The sequence below is a fragment of the Salmo salar genome, chromosome ssa28, assembly GCF_905237065.1.
Source record: "Salmo salar chromosome ssa28, Ssal_v3.1, whole genome shotgun sequence".
Classification (NCBI taxonomy): domain Eukaryota; kingdom Metazoa; phylum Chordata; class Actinopteri; order Salmoniformes; family Salmonidae; genus Salmo; species Salmo salar.
In genome coordinates this window covers 24198254-24218970 of record NC_059469.1, presented here as the reverse complement: position 1 = coordinate 24218970, position 20717 = coordinate 24198254, and the positions used below count along the sequence as shown (strand labels likewise).

At 39.9% G+C, this 20717-nt stretch overlaps 1 protein-coding gene across 29 annotated transcripts in view; it reads left to right on the top strand.

The window, feature by feature from the left end:
- LOC106589744 (neurexin-1a) overlaps positions 1-20717 on the top strand; it is a 517818-nt gene that overhangs the window by 22444 nt on the left and 474657 nt on the right. For 7 of the 29 annotated variants that reach the window (XM_045709948.1, XM_045709945.1, XM_014180033.2 and 4 more), the window contains exons 3-5: positions 11460-11477; positions 12852-12881; positions 14804-14854. The exons of 5 other annotated variants lie outside the window; for them this stretch is intronic. In XM_045709948.1, the coding sequence (XP_045565904.1) occupies positions 11460-11477; positions 12852-12881; positions 14804-14854 (99 nt within the window). Of the gene's footprint in view, positions 1-11459; positions 11478-12851; positions 12882-14226; positions 14239-14803; positions 14855-20717 lie in introns of all 29 variants that reach the window. 17 more of the 29 variants (XM_045709952.1, XM_045709949.1, XM_045709959.1 and 14 more) reach the window with 5 other exon arrangements.

Genomic DNA, 20717 nt, shown 5'->3' with positions numbered 1-20717 from the left:
CAGGCAGTAGCCTGCCTAGCTCACAAACTAGAATCAGGGCGCCCACTCCGACGAGGTTAATTGACCCACAGTTCCACACACGTGACGTGCAAATGAGCGATAGAAAACCGATCGCTCAAATATCACCATTTCCCCCAAAATTTGGGCGGGCCACCTCCGGAAAGATGTCACCCTGGGCGGCTGCCCATGTCGCCTATACCTAAATCCACCACTGGGCTACTGGATAGCCACAGTAAACCCTCTCCCCACTTGTTACTTAGCCATGCGAGCTCAGATTTCAATGCACTAGTATGATAGCTATCTAGCCATGCTAGCTCAGCATCAGATCAATAGAGGGATGACAAATGGGCTAATGATAAGCTACATAAAGCCGAGATTGTGCTTGGTCTGAATGCATTAAAGTTCCAGCAGACTAAGCTGGTGAGTGCAAAAACGATGTGTGTCCCAAATGGCAACCTATTCCCTATATAGTCCACTACTTTTGACCAAATCCCATAGTGTTCACTATATAGGGGTTGGGATAGGGTGCCATTTGGGATGTAACCCTGCAACCCTGCACCGTGCCTCGAGCTTCCAGCTGCAGCTGGCTGCGGGTCTTATCGATTTTTATCAAGAGCGGCTGGTCACTTGGCCCTCATCCTTTTCTTCTTTCTCTTTCTCTTTCTCTTTCTCTTCTCTCTCTCTCTCTCTCTCTCTGTCTCTCTCTCTGTCTCTCTCTCTCTCTCTCTCTCTCTCTCTCATGCTTTCCTTTTCTCTTTATCCTTCCATTACCCCGCTCTCTTTTTCACTCTCTTGCTCTCTCTGTCTCACTAACTGCTCTTGCTTTCTTTCTGTCTGTCTCTCTCTCTTTGTCTTCCTCTCTCTCACTCACTTTCTCCTCCCATCCATATCCCCCTCTTTCTCTCTCACCACTAACTGTGGTCTGTGGAGGATAATGAGAATATGGTGAAGGCCGTAAGACATGCCACTATAACTCTCCTCTGGTCTTGTGTGATGCATTAGTGTGTGTGTGTGTGTGTGTGTGTGGAGATCAGACCAGACTGCACAGCTGAGCGATGAGCCACACACTCATTACTCTTGATTTGGCCTAAATTGTAATTTAACAACACATTGATCCATTCATTTTCTCTGAATCGGTAGAATGGGTGGCATTGACCTATGAGACTGTTAAGTCACTTCTATTGTTCTCCCTTGATGCATCTGTGGTTTGTTTTAGGTTTTCTGCTACTTTGTTCGTGGATCAGAAAAGTTGGTGGCTAGAAAGTAGTGGGGCGTAGGCCATATAATGTATATGTGGGTGGAATAATTTTTTGCATTGTAGAATGTAGAAAATAGTAAAAATTAAGAAAAACACTTGTAGGTGTTCTAAAACTTTGGACCGGTAGTGTGTGTGTGTGTGTTGGAAATTATGCAGACAATTACAATGATAGAATCCACAATCTGCCTGGCATAGTAAAGCTGATCTACTCCATCGATTTAATCAGTCAAGAAGAGCTATGTCTATTTGAACCGAAACATTTAAACAATGGTCGATGATAATGTTTGTCAGATGAATCTATATAATACAATCTATTACACCTATGCCGTACACACACATACATTTGATTACAACAAGTTCATAGTCTACCTTTAAGAATTTACGAGTAATTAACTCAGTTAAAGCGATGTTAAAAATTTAAGTTGATCTTTGAAAGTACACCGAGAGAAAGTGGGCCAATTGATTTCTTAATCAATGTGACTGCGATATTACAAAGCAAATTAATTCTGCTTCATTCTCAACATGTCATTATGATAGGCATAGGCGGCAGCCGTGGCACTGAATTTGAAAGCTTTGTTATGTTATTTCCACATTGTAGAGAATTGTCTTCATAACGAAAATGGGAAAATATGCACTATGCTAGTTCTGTGAAACGGGCAAAGTGTCTCAGGGCATGACGCAGCTGGAGGAAATGTTGTAATTAAATTAGCAGGTGTTATTAAATTACAGACGACAGTAGCGGTGTGTGTGTATAATTCTAATTATTTTTTTGTCATTTTAGCAGACGCTCTTATCCAGAGTGACTTACAGGAGCGATTGTGGTTAGGTGCCTTGTTCAAGGGCACATCGACATATTTTTTTACCTAGTCGGCTCAGGGATTAAAATCAGCAACCTTTCGGTTACTGAACCAACGCTCTTAACCACTAGGCTACCTGCCACCCCAAGTCACTGAGAAAGCCAAGTCAAGACAGTTAATAAGCCATATTACAACCTATGTTGTGATAATTGTGTTGTTTGATCTGTAACCCATTCATACGCCACCATGATATACAATAAGACCATGACAACAAAAATACTACAGTCACACAGTGGCAGAAAAAATTCAACTACACATTAGTTAGTGTCATCACAAAGCCGGAGAGCAACATCTGTACGGTGAAGTCCACAAAGCAAATATTGCATGTAACAAACAGTTATATCACCTGCAGCATGGTCAAGCAAGTTAATGTTTTCCACAGTTTACAAAACAACTAGTGATTTAGAACCACAGAGTTACATCAAGTCAGCACAAAGATGACAGGAGCACTGCCTCTGTTATTCCAGCATCATTTCAACTTAACATTTTAAACATCATTAAATCCACAAGGCTATTTATATACTTAGTTTAATACACTGAAAACAAACGTAAAGGTACCAAAAACAATTTAGTCCAATTAATATAGCTAAATATTGTGTGTGTGTGCAGGTAAATATATATTTTTTTGACTCACCCTACTTGTAGACTAGTTGAACGCCAATGCCATCCTCCTCTCTTTCATGTTGGCAAAACAGTCAATGTCTCTGTCATACAGTACACTTTTGGTTTTTGTTGTCATAGCCTACCTAGCTAAAATGCTTGCTAGCCTAACTTCCTCGCACGGGCAACAACGAACCAGCTAAGTTAGCTAGCTAGTTAACGTGAGCCTACTAGGCTACATCTAGGCTACATATTGAACTTAAATTGTCTCAGGCCAGTGGCACAACATATTAATTTATGGTTAGATCAGAATCGCCGTGATAATCATTAGCTTGTACAGAGAATTAAATAAAAAAGTCTAAATCCCCATCTCCATCCATGGCTTAGGAAAGGGACGATTTAGCAAGCTAGCTATTGCAGGACATCAACACAAGCAGACCAGAAACTGACAAGTTTTTCTGAAAATGACATTTTGCTTAGGAAGTGATTTGAATGGTGTGAAGCCAAATCCAAACTGGCATCCTTTGGGGGGCGTTTTGCAGCCACAGGACAACTCACAGTTGAGCTCATTCCAAAGCTGACTGGCTAATTCTTTTATATATTTTTTTATCAAGGGAGGCCAAATGCTTGCTGGCATCAATCAATCAAATGCTACGTCGGCAACATGTTACATACTCTTTTGGTCCAGACAGCATCTGATACATGGGCTACACATACTGTGACACAGGGGTGCTGTTTCCCTCGCTTGGATTATTTCTCCAGTGAGATTCAGCCACTTACAAATTGCCGAAAAATGTTGGAAGCACAGAGAGAGACGAAAGATACATTTTTCTTAGTCAAATATTTTGGGAAAACTGGCTTCCCTTGGCATCCATGAATACACACCACTGATAGGAGCTGTAAAATGTAGTTTGGCAACTAAACTGACAAAACAAACACAACACTGAAGGAATATAAAAGAAAAACAATAGGTTTAAGCAAGTATTCCTGCCAAAATAACTTAGTAGGCACAGGTGTGGTCTACCAGGCTCTGGTCAGCCTCACCTTGAGCATTTCCAACACTGGCAAACATTACAGAGCAGCGCCTACATACATTACAGACAGGTGTGTAAAGAACTTAAGTACAAATACTACTTAAGTCGTTTTTTGGGGATAATTTACTTTACTATTTATATTTTTGACTACTTTTACTTTTACAGTACATTCCTAAAGAAAATAATGTACTTTTTACCCCATACATTTTCTGTAACACTCAAAAGTACTCGTTATTTTGAAAGCTTAGCAAGACAGGACAAGGGTCCAATGCACACACTTATCAAGAGAACATCTCTGGTCATCCCTACTCCCTCTGATCAAGTGGACTCACTAAAAACAAATGCTTCATTTGTAAATTATGTCTAAGTGTTGGAGTGTGCCGCTGGCTATCTGTAAATTAAAAAAGAAAATGGTGCAGTCTGGTTTGCTTAATACAAGGAATTTGAAATGACTTTACTTTTGATACTTAAGTATATTTTAGCAAATTACATCTACTTTTGATACTTAAGTATATTTAAAACCCAATACTTTTAGACTTTTACTCAAGTAGTATTTTACTGGGTGACTTTCACTTTTATTTGAGTCATTTTCTATTAAGTTATCTTTACTTTTACTCAAATATGACAGTTGTGTACTTTTTCCACCACTGAGTACAAATAACCTTGACTATCCATCCCAATGTGATAATGTGTAGGGAGAAGCACTCTTCTGAATTTGCCTAAGTGGTGTTTAAAGTTAGGAGTTGCCAGGCCTACACCCTTTCTTTGGTCATAAAAGTACCAATGCTTAGCTTTTAATTCTCTCCAAAATATTAGGCTACACAGAAATCCAGAGGGACATGCACAGAGCTAAGGATTTTGATGATAGTAACTCAAACCGATTACATTTGACAGTTGGTGAATGAAGTAGAGTTTGATGCTCCAGTATGATATAAGTAACTCAGTCCTTCATAGTAACTCAGTCCTTCATAGTAACTCAGGCTTTCATAGTAACTCAGTTCTTCATGGTAGCTCAGTCCTTCATAGTAACTCAGGCCTTCATAGTAACTCAGGCCTTCATAGTAACTCAGGCCTTCATAGTAACCTCAGCCTTCATAGTAACCCCGCCCTTCATAGTAACTCAGGCCTTCATAGTAACTCAGGCCTTCATAGTAACTCAGGCCTTCATAGTAACTCAGGCCTTCATAGTAACTCAGCCCTTCATAGTAACTCAGTCTGCAGTACAATGAGTGGCACACATGTTTTATAATGTGAAAAACAAATGTCATACCCTTCTCCCTCCAACGCACACACACACAGACACACACAGACACACACACACACACACACACTTTTAACCTAAACCCAATGACATGGTGACATTGTTTGTTAATTTCACATTGAATTCACATTAGTTGACAACTGAACCAAAAGTTAATGAAAACTAGATGTTGAACTGACTTCTGTGCCCAGTGGGAAATGTGTTGTATCGGCCTTTTGTTGCTCTCTCTGATGCTACAGTACATTACAGTGCATTATAGTACAGTACAGTACATCAGTTAGGGGGCTGAGTCGCAAATGGCACATTATTTCTGTAGTGCATTACTTTTGATCAGAGGGCTCTGGTCAAAAGTAGGGCATTATGTAGGGAATAGGGTGCCATTTGGGAAGCACCCATGGCCTCTGGTAGCAGCCACCCACAATTTATTATCTTGGCATCTTTTCTCCACTGCCCTTGTCACTTCTATGCTAATCAGAGTCAGACTTCGCTGTTTTAATGCCACAGTGAGAGGAGAGAGACATCAATGTGAGAGATTCAATGTTAAAGCTGTATTAGTTGACTGTATGGAAGGTGGATTTCTCCACAGTTAAGGTGGGAGGTTCAATGTTAAAGCTGTATGTGTTGACTGTATGGGAGGTGGTTAGATGCTACTCATTGGGTACAGATGGTCTTGAATGCAGGCTGTGTGTGGAAATGTACTGTATGTGTACAGGCTAAATAAGAGTAATATTGTAATATTGGATACAGATGTTGTATGCAGATGAATTGAGTAGTATGCCTATAACTAGAGAGGCAATGTTATGCTCGATTTTCGGCTATGTGTACTGTATGTGTACAAGTTGTGTACAAGCTGGTGGTTTGACTATAATCATGGGCTCTACATGGCACTATGTCATATACCAATATGTATATAGTGTTTTCTGCATGGGAGTGGAGCTAAGTGGAGTGAAGTGCATTGTACTGTTGTGTGGTATTAGCAGCACAATGGCAGTGGGATCGCTGCTTCGTCAAGGGGATTAGGCAGGTTTATTCCTCTGCCAGGATTATCAACCAGCTGGGGAGATTTGGGAAGGGAGAAAGTGGTGCGTGGTGTGTGTGTGTGTGTGTGTGTGTTTAAAACCAGTTAAATGTAACTAAATGTAATCGAAAATGTAATCTACGTAATCCCCAAAAGTAATTATTATATTATTGTGTGTGTGATGGACGAGTGGGGGTTTGGTGTAAATGGTATCTGTCATAACATGAACATGAACCCTAGTTGAATCACTGTTAGAAAGGTACTACACTAAAGGAACACACTTATATATGTGTCAATAAAATAGTTGTATGGGTAGATTTGGGAAGGATAGTGTCCTGTTGTGTGTCATGGTGATATCTGTCACGAACCCTAGTTTGAGGAGAGGTTGTAAGATTAAAGGTAAATTTTTTGATTTGTCTTCATATGGCGCATTCAGATAGTACAGTTAACATAGGATATAAAGGCAATGCATGTGCAACAGTTTAGGTCAGGAAATAAAACTACATGAATGAATTGAGAATTTTAAATTGAATTTCAGTTCAACATGGTTTGAACGTACGTAGCTGGGTAGCGTAGAAACATCATTTGAACTACTCTTGGCTTTAGTCAGGTCATTCTGTGTAGAATTCTGAATGAAGGTTATCTGTCTTGGCTTTTACTTCTTGGATGGTCTTAGATGTTGCCATGGAGATTTTTCCCCTATCGTTAACCCTGCTTTTCTATTTGTTTGATGGATGTATAGATTTTTAACAGAGTGTATAGAACTACACGGCTGGATGAAAGAAACAACATACATTTTTTTCAAGCTTAAATTCTGGAAAAGCAGATTTCATTGGATGTGATATTCTTATTTTGAAATTACATTTTGTTTTGAAATGACGACTAATATATTTTTTTATTAAAATGACAAATTAAATATTTTTATTAAAATGACACATTCATAGTTAAAAATATCAAAATTATCCTTGTCAAAATACAGTCACAATCCAGAGAACACTCTCACCCCGGTGAAATGTTTGAAGTATTTTTGTGTTCCTGTGGCATGATAACTAAGGGCTGTTCTTTAAGGTATAGATATATCAGCAAACAGCCCCTGCTTTCTTACTTTTCTCCTGTTGTCACATCACCATACCAGCTCAAAGCTTGTTGCCACCCCAGAATGCTTTTTGAATAGGAAGCGTGCTTCTCATCATCAAGCTATCCTTTTGTGAACAAAGTCATAGCCGCGGGAAGTAGTTTGGGTGTGGGGGTGCTGTGATTTATTTTTCTGATAGGTGGTCCGCTAATACAGACTAGTAAAGGCCCAGTGCACTTTAGTGAAATAAATATTTTTTGAATGTATATATTATTTTTTTATTCCGATTTTTCAGGGGGTGCTGCAGCACCGTCAGCACCCCTACTTCCCACGGCTATGAACAAAGTGCCCAACATTTCCTTATATGCCCATTCCAACCATGCCGACAGAGATGTACTGTATATGTAGCCTACAGTTGAAGAAATTACAAACATTTATTTTTATTACCATAACAAAGTTCTCATTATTACAGTACTTGCATCCTATTTTGTTCACAAAATGCTGCTGCTCTTACAATTTTATTGGTTGGTTGGTTGTGGTGCATGGTGTCTGATTTGGAAGGGGAGCTGATATGCTGGTAAGTTTCTTGGTCAGTAAATCGCTTGAATCGGGGCCTGAAACCATTGAGGAGAGGTAGGATACTTGTTTCATCTGATGGGAGCTAGGAGCTATGCTGTGTGGCCCAACGTCCAATGTGTAGGTATACCTACATGATGACATGGTACTTTCAGACAAAGAAATGACTCATTCTATAGTTATCACATAGCTTATATTCACTTATATACATCTAAAGCTATATAATCAAATTTCATGTCATTATTTATCTAATCTTAAAAGTTTGCATTCTCATGACTCACAATTTCTCCTTTAAATTGATAAATCAAATTAAAAACATATTACAGATGTAATGCAAATGGTTTTAACTAGTGTAAAAACCAACCAGTGTTCACTTCTGCAAAGATCATGTATCAATATTTCTACAGTCGACCTTCTGAATTGAATTATACGTCTGTTATCTGTAACAGGCAGCAGTTTCACTTATTTACTAACTGAACACTTATAATACTTATATAACTAAATGTTGATGAGAAATGTTGACTGACCAATGTGTTGTTCTGTTTTAGGAGGCCTTTACATCCTCTCAACCTTTCAATGTTTATTGCATGCTTTATTGTAACACATACTTCCTCCAAATGTAATGTTCCCTACTAGAGGCAATGGCATGACATGCTGGGCACCTAGTTTGCCATCATTTTGGCAACAGACATGACAACTTTGTCAGTCTCTGATAGCGTTGATAGACCTCACATTAATTTTACTTTATATTCCTTATCACTATGTCACGAATTTCACTTTGACTGTGAGGTGATGTCCCCTTTTAGCACTTAATCTCTGCTCACTACTAATTATTTATGAGTGCTGATCTGGGATCTGTCCATTGAATCTTAGTCATCATGATCTAAATGTTTAAACTGATCCTAGATCTGCACTCTTACTCTGAGATGCTTTGTTGAAATGGGCCCAGACCTGATGCGACTCAACCCTCTCTCTGCCCTTTTGTGAAAGTCCAGAAATAGTCACGATTTCCCCTTCACACTCTCTCTCTCTCTTTTTCAGCATTCCTCATTCACGTGGCAAAAAATGTATTATTGCATTTGCCAATTTTCAGTTCATACTTAAAATAAATATTGAAAATGTTAATAATGAAATATTGATTTTACTATATATATATATATGTGTGTGTGTTGGTGTGTGTGTGTGTGTATATGTGTGTGTATATATAGAACACCTACTCATTCAGGGTTTTTCTTTATTTTTACTATTTTCTACATTGTAGAATAGTAGTGAAGACATCAAAACTATGAAATAACACATATGGAATCATATAGTTACCAAGAAAGTGTTAAACAAATCAAAATATATTTTATATTTGAGATTCTTCAAAAAGCCACCCTTTGCCTTGATGACAGCTTTGCACACTCTCGGCATTTTCTCAACCAGCTTCATGAAGTAGTCACCTGGAATGCATTTCAATTAACAGAAGTGCCTTCTTAAAAGTTAATTTGTGGAATTTCTTTCCTTCTTAATGCATTTGAGCCAATCAGTTATGTTGTGACTAGGTACGGGGCATATACAGAAGATAGCCCTATTTGGTAAAAGACGAAGTCCATAGTATGGCAACAACAGCTCATATAAGCAAAGATAAAAATGATGAAACTGGCTCTCATGAGGGCCGCCACAGGAATGGAAGACCCAGAGTTACCTCTGCTGCAGAGGATAAGTTCATTAGAGTTAACAGCCTCAGAAATTGCAGCCCACGTAAATGCTTCACAGAGTTCAAGTAACAGACACATCTCAACATCAACTGTACAGAGGAGACTGTGTGAATCAGGCCTTCACGGTTGAATTGCTGCAAAGAAACCACTACTAAAGGACACCAATAAGAAGAAAGGACTTGCTTGGGCCAAGAAACACGAGCAATGGACATTAGACTGGTGGAAATTTGTCCTTTGGTCTGGAGTCCAAATTGGAGATTTTTGGTTCCAACCACCGTGTCTTTGTGAGACGCGGTGTGGGTGAACTGATGATCTCCAAATGTGTATTTCCCACCGTAAAGCATGGAGGGGGAGCTGTTATAGTGTGGAGGTGCTTTGCTGGTGACAATCTGTGACTTATTTAGAATTCAAGGCACACTTATCCAGCATGGCTACCACAGCATTCTGCAGCGATACGCCATCCCATCTGGTTTGGGCTTAGTGGGACTATCATTTGTTTTTCAAAAGGACAATGACCCAGCACACCTCCAGGCTTTGTAAGGACTATTTGACCAAGAAGGAGAGTGATGGAGTGCTGCATCAGATGACCTGGCCTCCACAATCCCCCGACCCAACCAAATTGAGATGGTTTGGGATGAGTCGGACCGCAGAGTGAAGGAATAGCAGCCAACAAGTGCTCAGCATATGTGGGAACTCCTTCAAGACTGTTGGAAAAGCATTCCAGGTGAAACTGGTTGAGAGAATGCCAAGAGTGTGCAAAGCTGTCATCAAGGCAAAGGATGGTTATTTGAAAAATCTCAAATATATAACACACTTTTTTTTGTTACTACATGATTCTATATGTGTTATTTCATAGTTTTGATGTCTTCACTATTATTCTACAATGTAGAAAATAGTACAAATAAAGAAAAACCCTTGAATGAGTAGGTGTTCTAAAACTTTTGACCGGTAGTGTACATACATGCATACATAAATATACATCAGCTGACAGACACTGCTCCCGAGTGGCACAGCAGTCTAAGGCACTGCATCTCAGTGCAAGAGGCGTCACTACAGTCCCTGGTTTGATTCCAGGCTGTATCACATCCGGCTGTGATTGGGAGTCCCATAGAGTACGCACAATTGGCCCAGCGTCATCTGGGTATGACCGTGGTAGGCTGTCATTGTAAATAATAATTTGTTCTTAACTGACTTGCCTTGTTAAATAAAAGTTAAATTTAATTTAAAAAAATTAAAAATAAAATATCTCCCCCTTTCACTGTTACTGAACACTGCATGTGCCCTATTCACCACCTCTTTCACTTGGTCTACACCACTTTACACCTTATTTTATACCCTTGTCTAGCTTTCGCCAATACATTTGCTAACTCACTTTGTTTTCTCTCAGTTGAATGTACTCCTATAACCATTCATTTGTTGCAGTAGACAGTCTAGTAAATGGGATTGAAAGAGTACATGCAGAGTTGGCACATGGCAGACAAGCTAAGAGACAAGCTAATGACAAGCTAGCAGCCAAGCTAACAGACAAGCTAATAAGCTAAGAGACAAGCTAACAACAAACTAGCAGACAAGCTAACAACAAGCTAGCAGACAGGCTAACAACAAAGCAAACAATGCTATCCAGAGGGGGCATAGCAATCCACTCAATATCTAAACAAGCTTATAGTTCTTACAAATAAAGCTGTGTCCTGTATCCCAGGTAGGCATATGATCAAAGACTGAAAGTATAATTTAATGTAATGTTAATAATAATACATGGGATTTTTATAGAGCTTTTCTAAAACCCCAAAACAGATAGTTGAACAGAAAATAGTTGAACAGAAATTTGACAGATTAGAAGTCCTCTGCAGCATTGAAACACAGCCAGTTGTGTTGAACAGCTAAGAGAGAGTAGGCCTCTGCAGCACCAAGACCTTTCCTCTGCAGGGGTTGTCAATACAGTACAACGTGGGGCACTTTGCATGTGATGTGTGATGCCTTGCATGGTTACGACATGCAACGGCCCTGTACCAGTCTGCATGCTGCTTAACGAATGTCTTCCTTTTCCTCTCTCTCCTTCCGCCCGTCCGTCCGCTTGCAGAAGACAACCATGTTGAAGGTAGGTATTCTACTTTCTCTTTTCTTTATCATGGTATTATCATCTTTGCACCATGATTTAACTCACTAAAACCATGCTGTGGTTTTCATGGCTTAAATTACTCATGTTTGTTATGGGGAAAAGTTGTTAAAATGTGCTACTGAAATGGTAAGTTGGCTCTATCTTTTCTCATTTGCGGTTCTGGGTAGATGTTTATGCAGCATGTGCTAGGCGATTGGTTCAGGAGAGATATGTGGTTTGGGATAGTGCAATTATGGACTGGAAAGGTTATCTGTTATTAACTACACTGATTTATCACCATCCTGATGAGAAAGTGTGGAAAATTCTCTTAAATTGGTGCTGTATTGCAGTTGCTATTATTCTTGAAATCTCTCATAGATACATATCAATGAATATCAGTGAAGGTTCTGGCAAAAGTTGAGCTATGTATGTTAAGAAGTGGGTAAGTATTTAAGCTACTACTATATTGTCAAACTGTGCCTTGGCTCTCCCACTGGTTTGAAAATAATTATTCTGCAGGTTATTGTTGATACACTACATTACATAAGTTAATGGTTTGGAAGGGATAGAACAAAGATTTTATGGTTTCTGCAAACTGTGGGAAGGATGCAATAGTCTGTTCCCATTTACAAGGAGGAAATAGTTTCAGAGTAAACAACTGAATAAAACTTTACAGAACAAACTCTGAATTTAAGGCCAAATAATGTATTTATTTGCAATAGTGTCTAAATCTTTGCATGAAGGAGGGGAAAATGACCAGACCCTGCCCAATCAAATGTGTATCTATTTTTCTGACAATATTATCATGCATATACTCCGTTTGTATCTTTGAAACTGAATGGAGAGAATTGTCGATCCAATGACTGAGATTCACATCTCAAAACCTTGTTAAACGTGGAGTCAGGCCATTGTTTTGGGGGTTGGTAGGTATAGTAGGTGGACTGGGTTGAGCATTCTCAAAGGATCCTCCTCTTGGACAAATGGAACCTCGACTAACTTCCAATCATTACTGTTAATTTAACTCTAGTAAGTCTGACTGATGATGCATTGCAACCTCTCTCTTGGTTGAAAACATGCTCATCACCCTAACCCAACCTCGTCTGACTATACCCCTTCCTCTCTCTCCGTCCCCTTCTCCCTTACCCCAACTCCCCAACACCTCCCAAAATACCACAGGCATCTACCAGACACAGATGCCTGTGTGTCAGTTTGACCTAGGAAGCGTCCCAAGTGGAATCCTATTCCCTTTAAAGTGCACTGGCTCTGGTCAAAAGTGGTGGACTATAAAGAGAATAGGATGCCATTTGGGAAGTACCTTAGCCTCACCCGTGATCCCCTGTCTCTTTGCTGACTGTGCTCTTGTTTCCCTTTAAGGTCTGGCGCACTTGATGATGGGCGACCAAGGTATGGGTCCGGTTCCTTTTCCACTCTTGCCGCCATTATCCCCCCTCCGCCCCCTCTCCCTTTGTGGTCGATACAAAGACTTCTTTCGCTGCTTCTCGTTCTCTTGCTGCTGGCTGGGGGTACTCAGGGCTATTAAAACTGCTTTTCAGATCTGGTCTGTCATTCATTTCAGCTGCTTTGCAACAGTGAATGACTTGGTTTGGTTTGTTCATCCTGGCTGTTCTATTTCTTTCTTTGCTGTTTTTTGTATTACTTTTTACACATTTTTGTCTTCATCCCACTTCGCTCGACTCATCGCCTCAAATCAGCACATCCGTTTTTTCTCGACCAAATTGCGTTAATTTCTGGCCTACTTTTCTTGCGAGTATGTTTCAAACCCATCTTCATTCTCATTCAGCTGGAAATTTCATCAAATCATCAAAATCAAACATAACATGCTGGAGATGATGCATGATTGTGATGTACAATTAAGTCAGGGTTTTCCAAACTCGGTCCTGGGGCCTTCCCTGGGTGCACGTTTTGGTTTTTGCTCTAGCACTACACAGCTGACTCAATTCATCAAAGCTTGACGATGAGTTGGCTATTTGAATCAGCTGTGTAGTGCTAGGGAAAAAAACTAAACGTGCACCCAGGGGAGCCCCAGGACCGAGTTTGGGAAACTCTACTCTAGGTAACTGAAATGCTACATCAGACACCCCTCTATATTACTCTTGCTGCTTGAATGCTTTAGCTGCCAGTCAGTGAGCCACAGTGAGCTAGCTAGATGATTGACAACCTCTTTCCATTTTCAAGGCAATCTCTGCCAGCATCCCAAATGGCACCCTATTCCCTATTCAGTGCACTACTTTTGACCAGGGCCCCCTGGTCAAAAGTAGTGGACTACATAAGGAATAGGGTGCCATTTAGGACACATCCTCTCCCTCATCCTCTCCATGCCAGTCTGGATGATGCTCATCTCTCAGCATGCACCATAAGGCAGGAAATAAAATATTGCTCACATGTGCCTTGCCCCCTCAACCCCTCCTTAACCTCATACCCACACCAGCATTCCATCAATCTCTCACCTCATCTCAGATATTATATTTACCCCATTGTGCCTCTCTGTGTTTTCTCTGGGTGCGTCTCAAACGGCATCCTATTCCCTATATAGTCCTATACTTTTGACCAGGGCCCTATATGAAATAGGATTCCATTTGAGATGCACCCACTCTGTGTTCTTCCCTGTCTGTCCATATGACCATGACACTTATGGGTGTCTGTCTTTCCTTTCTCTCTCCCTCCTCTTCTTCTCCTCTTTTGTCTGGAAACTACTTTCTACCATGGAACATTCCATCAAATATCATAGGTAAAAGTAAAGGTACTCACCTCTCTTTTTTTACTCAAACTCAATGTACTCATATGACTGTGTCACGTCTGCTGTCTGTTGTGGCCTTATATGCTGATTTCATTAAGTATATAAAGTCCATTGGCATTATTTCATTGTTTTATGTTGCTACTATATAAAATGTATGTGTGTCACGGTACCCAAGGTAGGTTGCCGCTCTTACTTTGCGGTCAGCTCACACATGTCTATGAGGAGTGGATTGTTTCATTTCTGCTTGATGCATGAAAACCATAATGACATTCATAAAGGGGGGACATGTGATGTCCACTCTACACTGCTGGTACCTGATGCCAGTGCAGCCCTTCCCACCGGTAATGATTTATCTTGTTCAACGTATTGGTGGGTAGTGTGGTGTGGAGGGGGGAAGGCTATATCTGGCCCCAGTGTCTGACCAACCAGAGTGTCGTGGGCAGCGGGCAATGGGCTGGGCACCCCATGGGCTGGGCAGCATCTTATCCTGGCTGGCTGTGCTGCTGTGCCGCTCTCCACAGAGGGTAAGTGGACCTCTGATCTTTGCCCGTTTGCCTCTCCTACCCAGGGCGAAGGGAAGGAGAAGGTTGGCTTCGAAGGTCCCTACTGAGCATTCCAGGTAAACAGCTTTGCTTTGTTAATTAGATTCCTTAACAGATCACACCAAGACAAGCAGATCTAAAGGAAAAGTCAACATTTGATTTCTTTGTTTCATCCATACGTATTATGTTATATTATGTTATGTGACATGCCTGTGGGCTTCAGTCGTCAATGAAAGACAATGTCGATGTCCCAGCAGCATGTAGGTTGTGTGTGAGAAAATGTACAAAACGGGAATGATAATTTATGAGTTACGAGTATCTGTAGTGATACTGTATCTCTATTTTAGGCTGAAATTATATTAACAAAATGACATTGTTTGAAGGCATGACCTTTGACACTGTAGGAATTGTGAGACTGTGAAATTCCATTCCAGTGTTCCATTTGCATTCTCAATTAATTATTCTCATGTTATCACCTGTAATACTGTAGCATTTCTGTCTAAGTAAGCCAGGTAAGGGATGTGTTTGTGAAAATAAATTAGCATGAAACAGTGAAAGTCATTCAAATTTGTTTGTACAGGTAAGTCTACACAATATCCACAGACACAACTAAATATACTATAAATTCATAAAACGTATAAGGAACCATTTCCTTCCTGCACTGTATGAGGAATGCAACCATTTTCTGATGTCTGTGATTCGGATCCATCCATTACCTGCAGTACATAAATATTTGTCACTGCCATTTTACATTTAGGTACAGGATTAAACATGATTTAGATCCTAAAACACACACAGAGAGTACACCTTTTTTACTTGCTTTTAATCACTCGGACCTGAGGGCAACAGTGCAAAGATCTACTACACTTCACTAAGGTAAGTGCTATTTACTTGGTCTTATTTGGTAAAGGTGGTTCAGGTTGTGTGGCCATTCATAGAGGTTGGATGATTCGCCGCCCATCGTGTCTTGATATTTCTCTGGATATTGAATAGGTCAAATTAGCATTTCTGACATTTCTTGCACACATTCTGTTCTACATTTTATTTGTCCTGCAAGATTGGAATCCCTCTTGCCTGTACAAATTGAATGAAATGGAAATTTGAAAGTTTGATGAGCTTTACCAGGGATGGGATACAATTTTCAATGCTCAAGTCTGGTTGTAATAGCAGAATCCTTCTTACATGAACCAAGTTGAAGGGCTTTCAATTGTGTTTTTAATGTGATAATGGTATACATACCATTACATGTTTGTAAGACCAACACCTTGGCATCTTAATACCTTTGTGCAGATATAGAAAATCTATTCAGGATATGGATATACCACCACTGAGTTCCAAATAGCAATAGAGCTGGGCGATATGGCCTAAAACTGATATCTAAATTTTTTTCAAACTTATGGGCGATTCATGATATATCTTAATTTTTGTATTTTTTTTTTTTATCGAAATAAGCTTTGTTGTACAATTAAAGTTAAAATACACTGCATTTAAAACAGTCATCAATTGTGAAAGTATACCTAGCCTGAATATATGCCATCCACAACCATAAGCCCCCACTGATCATTGAATTATTTTATCAAAATACTTGTACCTGCTTTCTTTGTTGTTGTTGCAATAATCACTGATCTGGCTTTCAGGTCTGTCTATAAAAATGTCATTTTTTGTTACAAATTGAACCAGAACCATGCATAATGCACATTCACTAATAATGTAGCAGGCGTTATAGTAAATTAACACCGGAATCATAAACAATCTCTCAAACACAAGCCCACGTGCTAGTTAGTAGCCAGTTTATATTTAAAGTTTAGCCAAAAATGCGTTTTTCTGGATTTTTTGTTGTTGTTATTCTGTCTCTCACTGTTCAAATAAACCTACCATTAAAATGATAGACTGATCATTTCTTTGTCAGTGGGCAAACGTACAAAATCAGCAGGGGATCAAATACCTTTTTTCCCTCACTTTAGGTATAATTCCACAAACTCTGAAATCAGCTAACATGGCAAAACAGTTGAATTGTTATGAACCCAACCATCTCTCCGTCTTCAACTGTTTGAACAGCATGCTAACATAAACTCACCCCATTCTGTACAAATGTGCGTAACCGCGACATTCAAACGAGGCTGCAATGAAAACGGACTGTAGTGGGACTGTAGTGACTGTGTTGGCATCAAAATCCGGGGTGTGAACTACGTTTCGATTCAGGGTTGATTGACATGGTAATGGACTAACAGTATTGGAGAAAAGATGAAAAAACGGACCCCTCTGACGCTGTACGTTACATCGTGACGTGTCACTACGTAACGTACAGCGCGCATTTGCAACTCATTTTGTGCCGTACAGCCTCTTTCCACCAGGGGTAGCCCTTCTCTCGCAGATTAAAATCATGCTTAATTATATACACTTGTAAGAAAACTTCATTATTCATGATTTTTGTCTAAATTAATATAATTATTGCTAATATTAAAGTAATATTTCATGACTAGGGTGCCAATTGCATTTTTTTGCACGTCATCATGACACTCAGAAGCCGTAACAACTGCAGTTCACTTGTGAGGCTAACGTTCGCGCAGCCCTAAACCCCACATCAAATTCGACACAAAACTTCAAACAGGTATGTGATGAGACATTACATAAAATCTTTATGTTTAATTTACATTTTAAAGTTGATTAGTTGGACAAATCGAGTGAAAAAACTTGTTTCCTCACACAACATATTTCCCCCTTTCACGATCACTTCGTAGCCTTCACTCCCCACCCGCCATTTTTAAAAAGACCCGACGGAGCTCATTGCCTTCTTGAATTGTGCAGAGATGGGCATCATGAAGGTCTCGTCATTGATTTTGTTGGAAAGGGGAGAAATTATGCTTTACATTGGTATTGGTATTACAGTTGATCTGGAAGTATTAAGTTTTTTGGGTGCAAAAATAAGGTCAATTGTACGGACCAAGGCGATGTACATAGTGAGTTTACTTTAGCCTGTCCACTTTGTTCAGATGTTGAAATCAAGTGGCCTACCTTATTTCTCAGAATGAGAACGAGTTGCCAGTTTCTTATACAATTGTTTTATGCTCATTGTACATTTATAAAACACAGACTAAACAGCTAGTATAACAATCTTTATTTGAATTAAATGCTGCTAGCTATACGTGGTACCGTAATGCGCGCACAACAAAATGAGCATTCATTTTCCGGAATGAATGTTCATTGGTACATCCATTTTAGTAGTGTCTGCTCTGCTTGAAATGTGAGGAGTTGAAACATAAACAGGGTATAGTTCGAAAGGTTATATTCTCAGTAAAATAATGTCTCCATCTGTTTCGGTGTCCATATGACCAATTTTGTTGGAGCAAACCTCATGCAAATAGCAAGTTGAAACCGTCAGGAAGAAGTGATCTCTCATCTTTGTTGTCGTGAGTGGTAGGGGGAGAGGCTTGGGAGAAAGAGATGAAGTGAGAGGCTTCACTCTCGCCAAAATCTGTCCAAAATAAGCCCAGTGCGTATCTCTGCGCTTATTATGAACCTAAGCTTGTTGCCTACCTTTCTCCCTTTGGGACAACGACTCCCATTTGTAGGGTGGAGACATGAGCATCTCATCATTATATACAGATAGCTGATGTAAATGGGAAGGTGCTCAGTATAGAAGGAGCGAACGAGACGAGACCAAAAAGACAACATGAGAACAAGCGGACATAAATCCCCCCAAAAAACTAAAAATACAAAAAAACTAAATTCTGCGATACAGGCATTTGGAATATTGTGCAAAAACATACATGTTATAATTCAACATATCACCCAGCCCTAAATGATACCAGATTCCCTAAATCCACTAATTCTGACTAGATCACATAGGGAATGTATAGGGCGTAGGGTTTTATCTGGGATACACACCGTTCCAGCCTGGAAGTGGCAGAAGGTGAGCCACGGGGGGAGAGATGGAGAGAAGTGTTGATGTAGCAGAAAACTAACAACATACTGAGTCTAATTCCGGGCCTTCACCATGCAGTATGTCCTCTGTCTCCTATAGGGTATGAAACAGGCGTAGGATCAATGCTACAGTACAGGGTTATGAGGCAGGAAAGTTCCAACCCTTTTACATCTGGTTTTATCTAATCTGATGACACTTGTACAAAATGTTTGCACAGCATTTAAGCCCTATTAATGGACTTTCACCAGTTTCTAAAACTTCTGAGAATGTCAGATTTATCCACTCTTGTTTCTCCTTTACTTACTGGTGTTGGTTTTCTACTTAGATTTTGGTAGCCCTTTACACTCGTACCCGTATACGGGTTGAAAATGGCAAATTTGGGCACTAATAAGCTCCTAAATTGGAACGTTGTGCTGTACAGTAACATGCTATACATGATATCAGAGCTCTGGCTCTGCACTTCACACCTCTGTATGGGTTTTGACTGACAGCCGTTCTGAACTTGAGCTTTGCGTGCAACAAGAAGTTGCTCCCATCCCTCCCGCTAATTGGGCAAAATGTGCACATTTTTTGTTGTCTGAGTAAATTTAGATGACTATGTATTTTGAAATATGAGACGTTGAGGATTATAATAAATACCACTGTGATGTCATACAGCAACCCGTGAGTCCAAATGTGAACTTCAAATTTCCAAATCATACAACTCATGTTGTATACAGTGTCAATGTTTATGATCACTATGTTTAATTTACAGTTACACGCTGACATGGCATCATATCCTGGGTTGTTCTGAACAGAATAGGCCTATGTAGAGTGGAAGTCGGAAGTTTACATACACCTTAGCCAAATACATTTAAACTCAGTTTTTCACAATTCCTGACATTTAATCCCAGTAAGAATTCCCTGTTTTAGGTCAGTTAGGATCACCACTTTATTTTAAGAATGTGAAATGTCAGAATAATAGTAGAGAGAATGATTTATTTCAGCTTTCATGTCTTTCATCACATTCCCAGTGGGTCAGAAGTTTACATACACTCAATTAGTATTTGGTAGCATTGCCTTTAAATTGTTTAACTTCGGTCAAACATTTCGGGTAGCCTTCCACAAGCTTCCCACAGTAAGTTGGGTGAATTTTGGCCCATTCCTCCTGACAGAGCTGATGTAACAGAGTCAGGTTTGTAGCCCTCCTTGCTCGCACATGCTTTTTCAATTCTGCCCACACATTTTCTATTAGATTGACTTAAGGGCTTTGTGATGGCCACTCCAATACCTTGACTTTGTTGTCTTTAAGCCATTTTGCCACAACTTTGGAAGTATGCTCGGGGTCATTGTCCATTTGGAAGACCCATTTGCGATCAAGCTTTAACTTCCTGACTGATGTCTTGAGATGTTACTTAAATATATCCACATAATTGTCTTTCCTCATGATGCCATCTATTTTGTGAAGGGCACCAGTCCCTCCTGCAGCAAAGCACCCCCACAACATGATGCTGCCACCCCCGTGCTTCACAGTTGGGATGGTGTTCTTCGGCTTGCAAGCCGTAAACAAATGTTGGAAAAATTGTCCTAACCGGCTTGCCAAAACTATAGTTTGTTAACAAAAAATGTGTGGAGTGGTTGAAAAACGAGTTTTAATGACTCCAACCTAAGTATAAGTAAACTTCCAACTTCAACTGTATGTTTATTGTGAAGAAAATCTGCCGGGGCACACACACCTGAATGCACTCATGACTCCTTTCTGTGCACACCAAAATTACGATCTGTTTCTCTGAATTGCCTTGTGAAAGGCTAACACAGTAAGATTGTATTTTATAACTTAGCTAGTCATGTTGGCAATAGAACAAGCTTTCAAATCATGCCCACCTGACCCAGATTGCGATTTATGATTTAACAGGTTTTAGATTGCGTAAAAAGCAACAGTAATTGTGTGACCTCGGGGATGCAGTGTTGTGTTCAAAATAAATCAACTACAAGTGTGCTTGCTCTAGTTCTTCAACGGCACAGTTAGGAGAGCA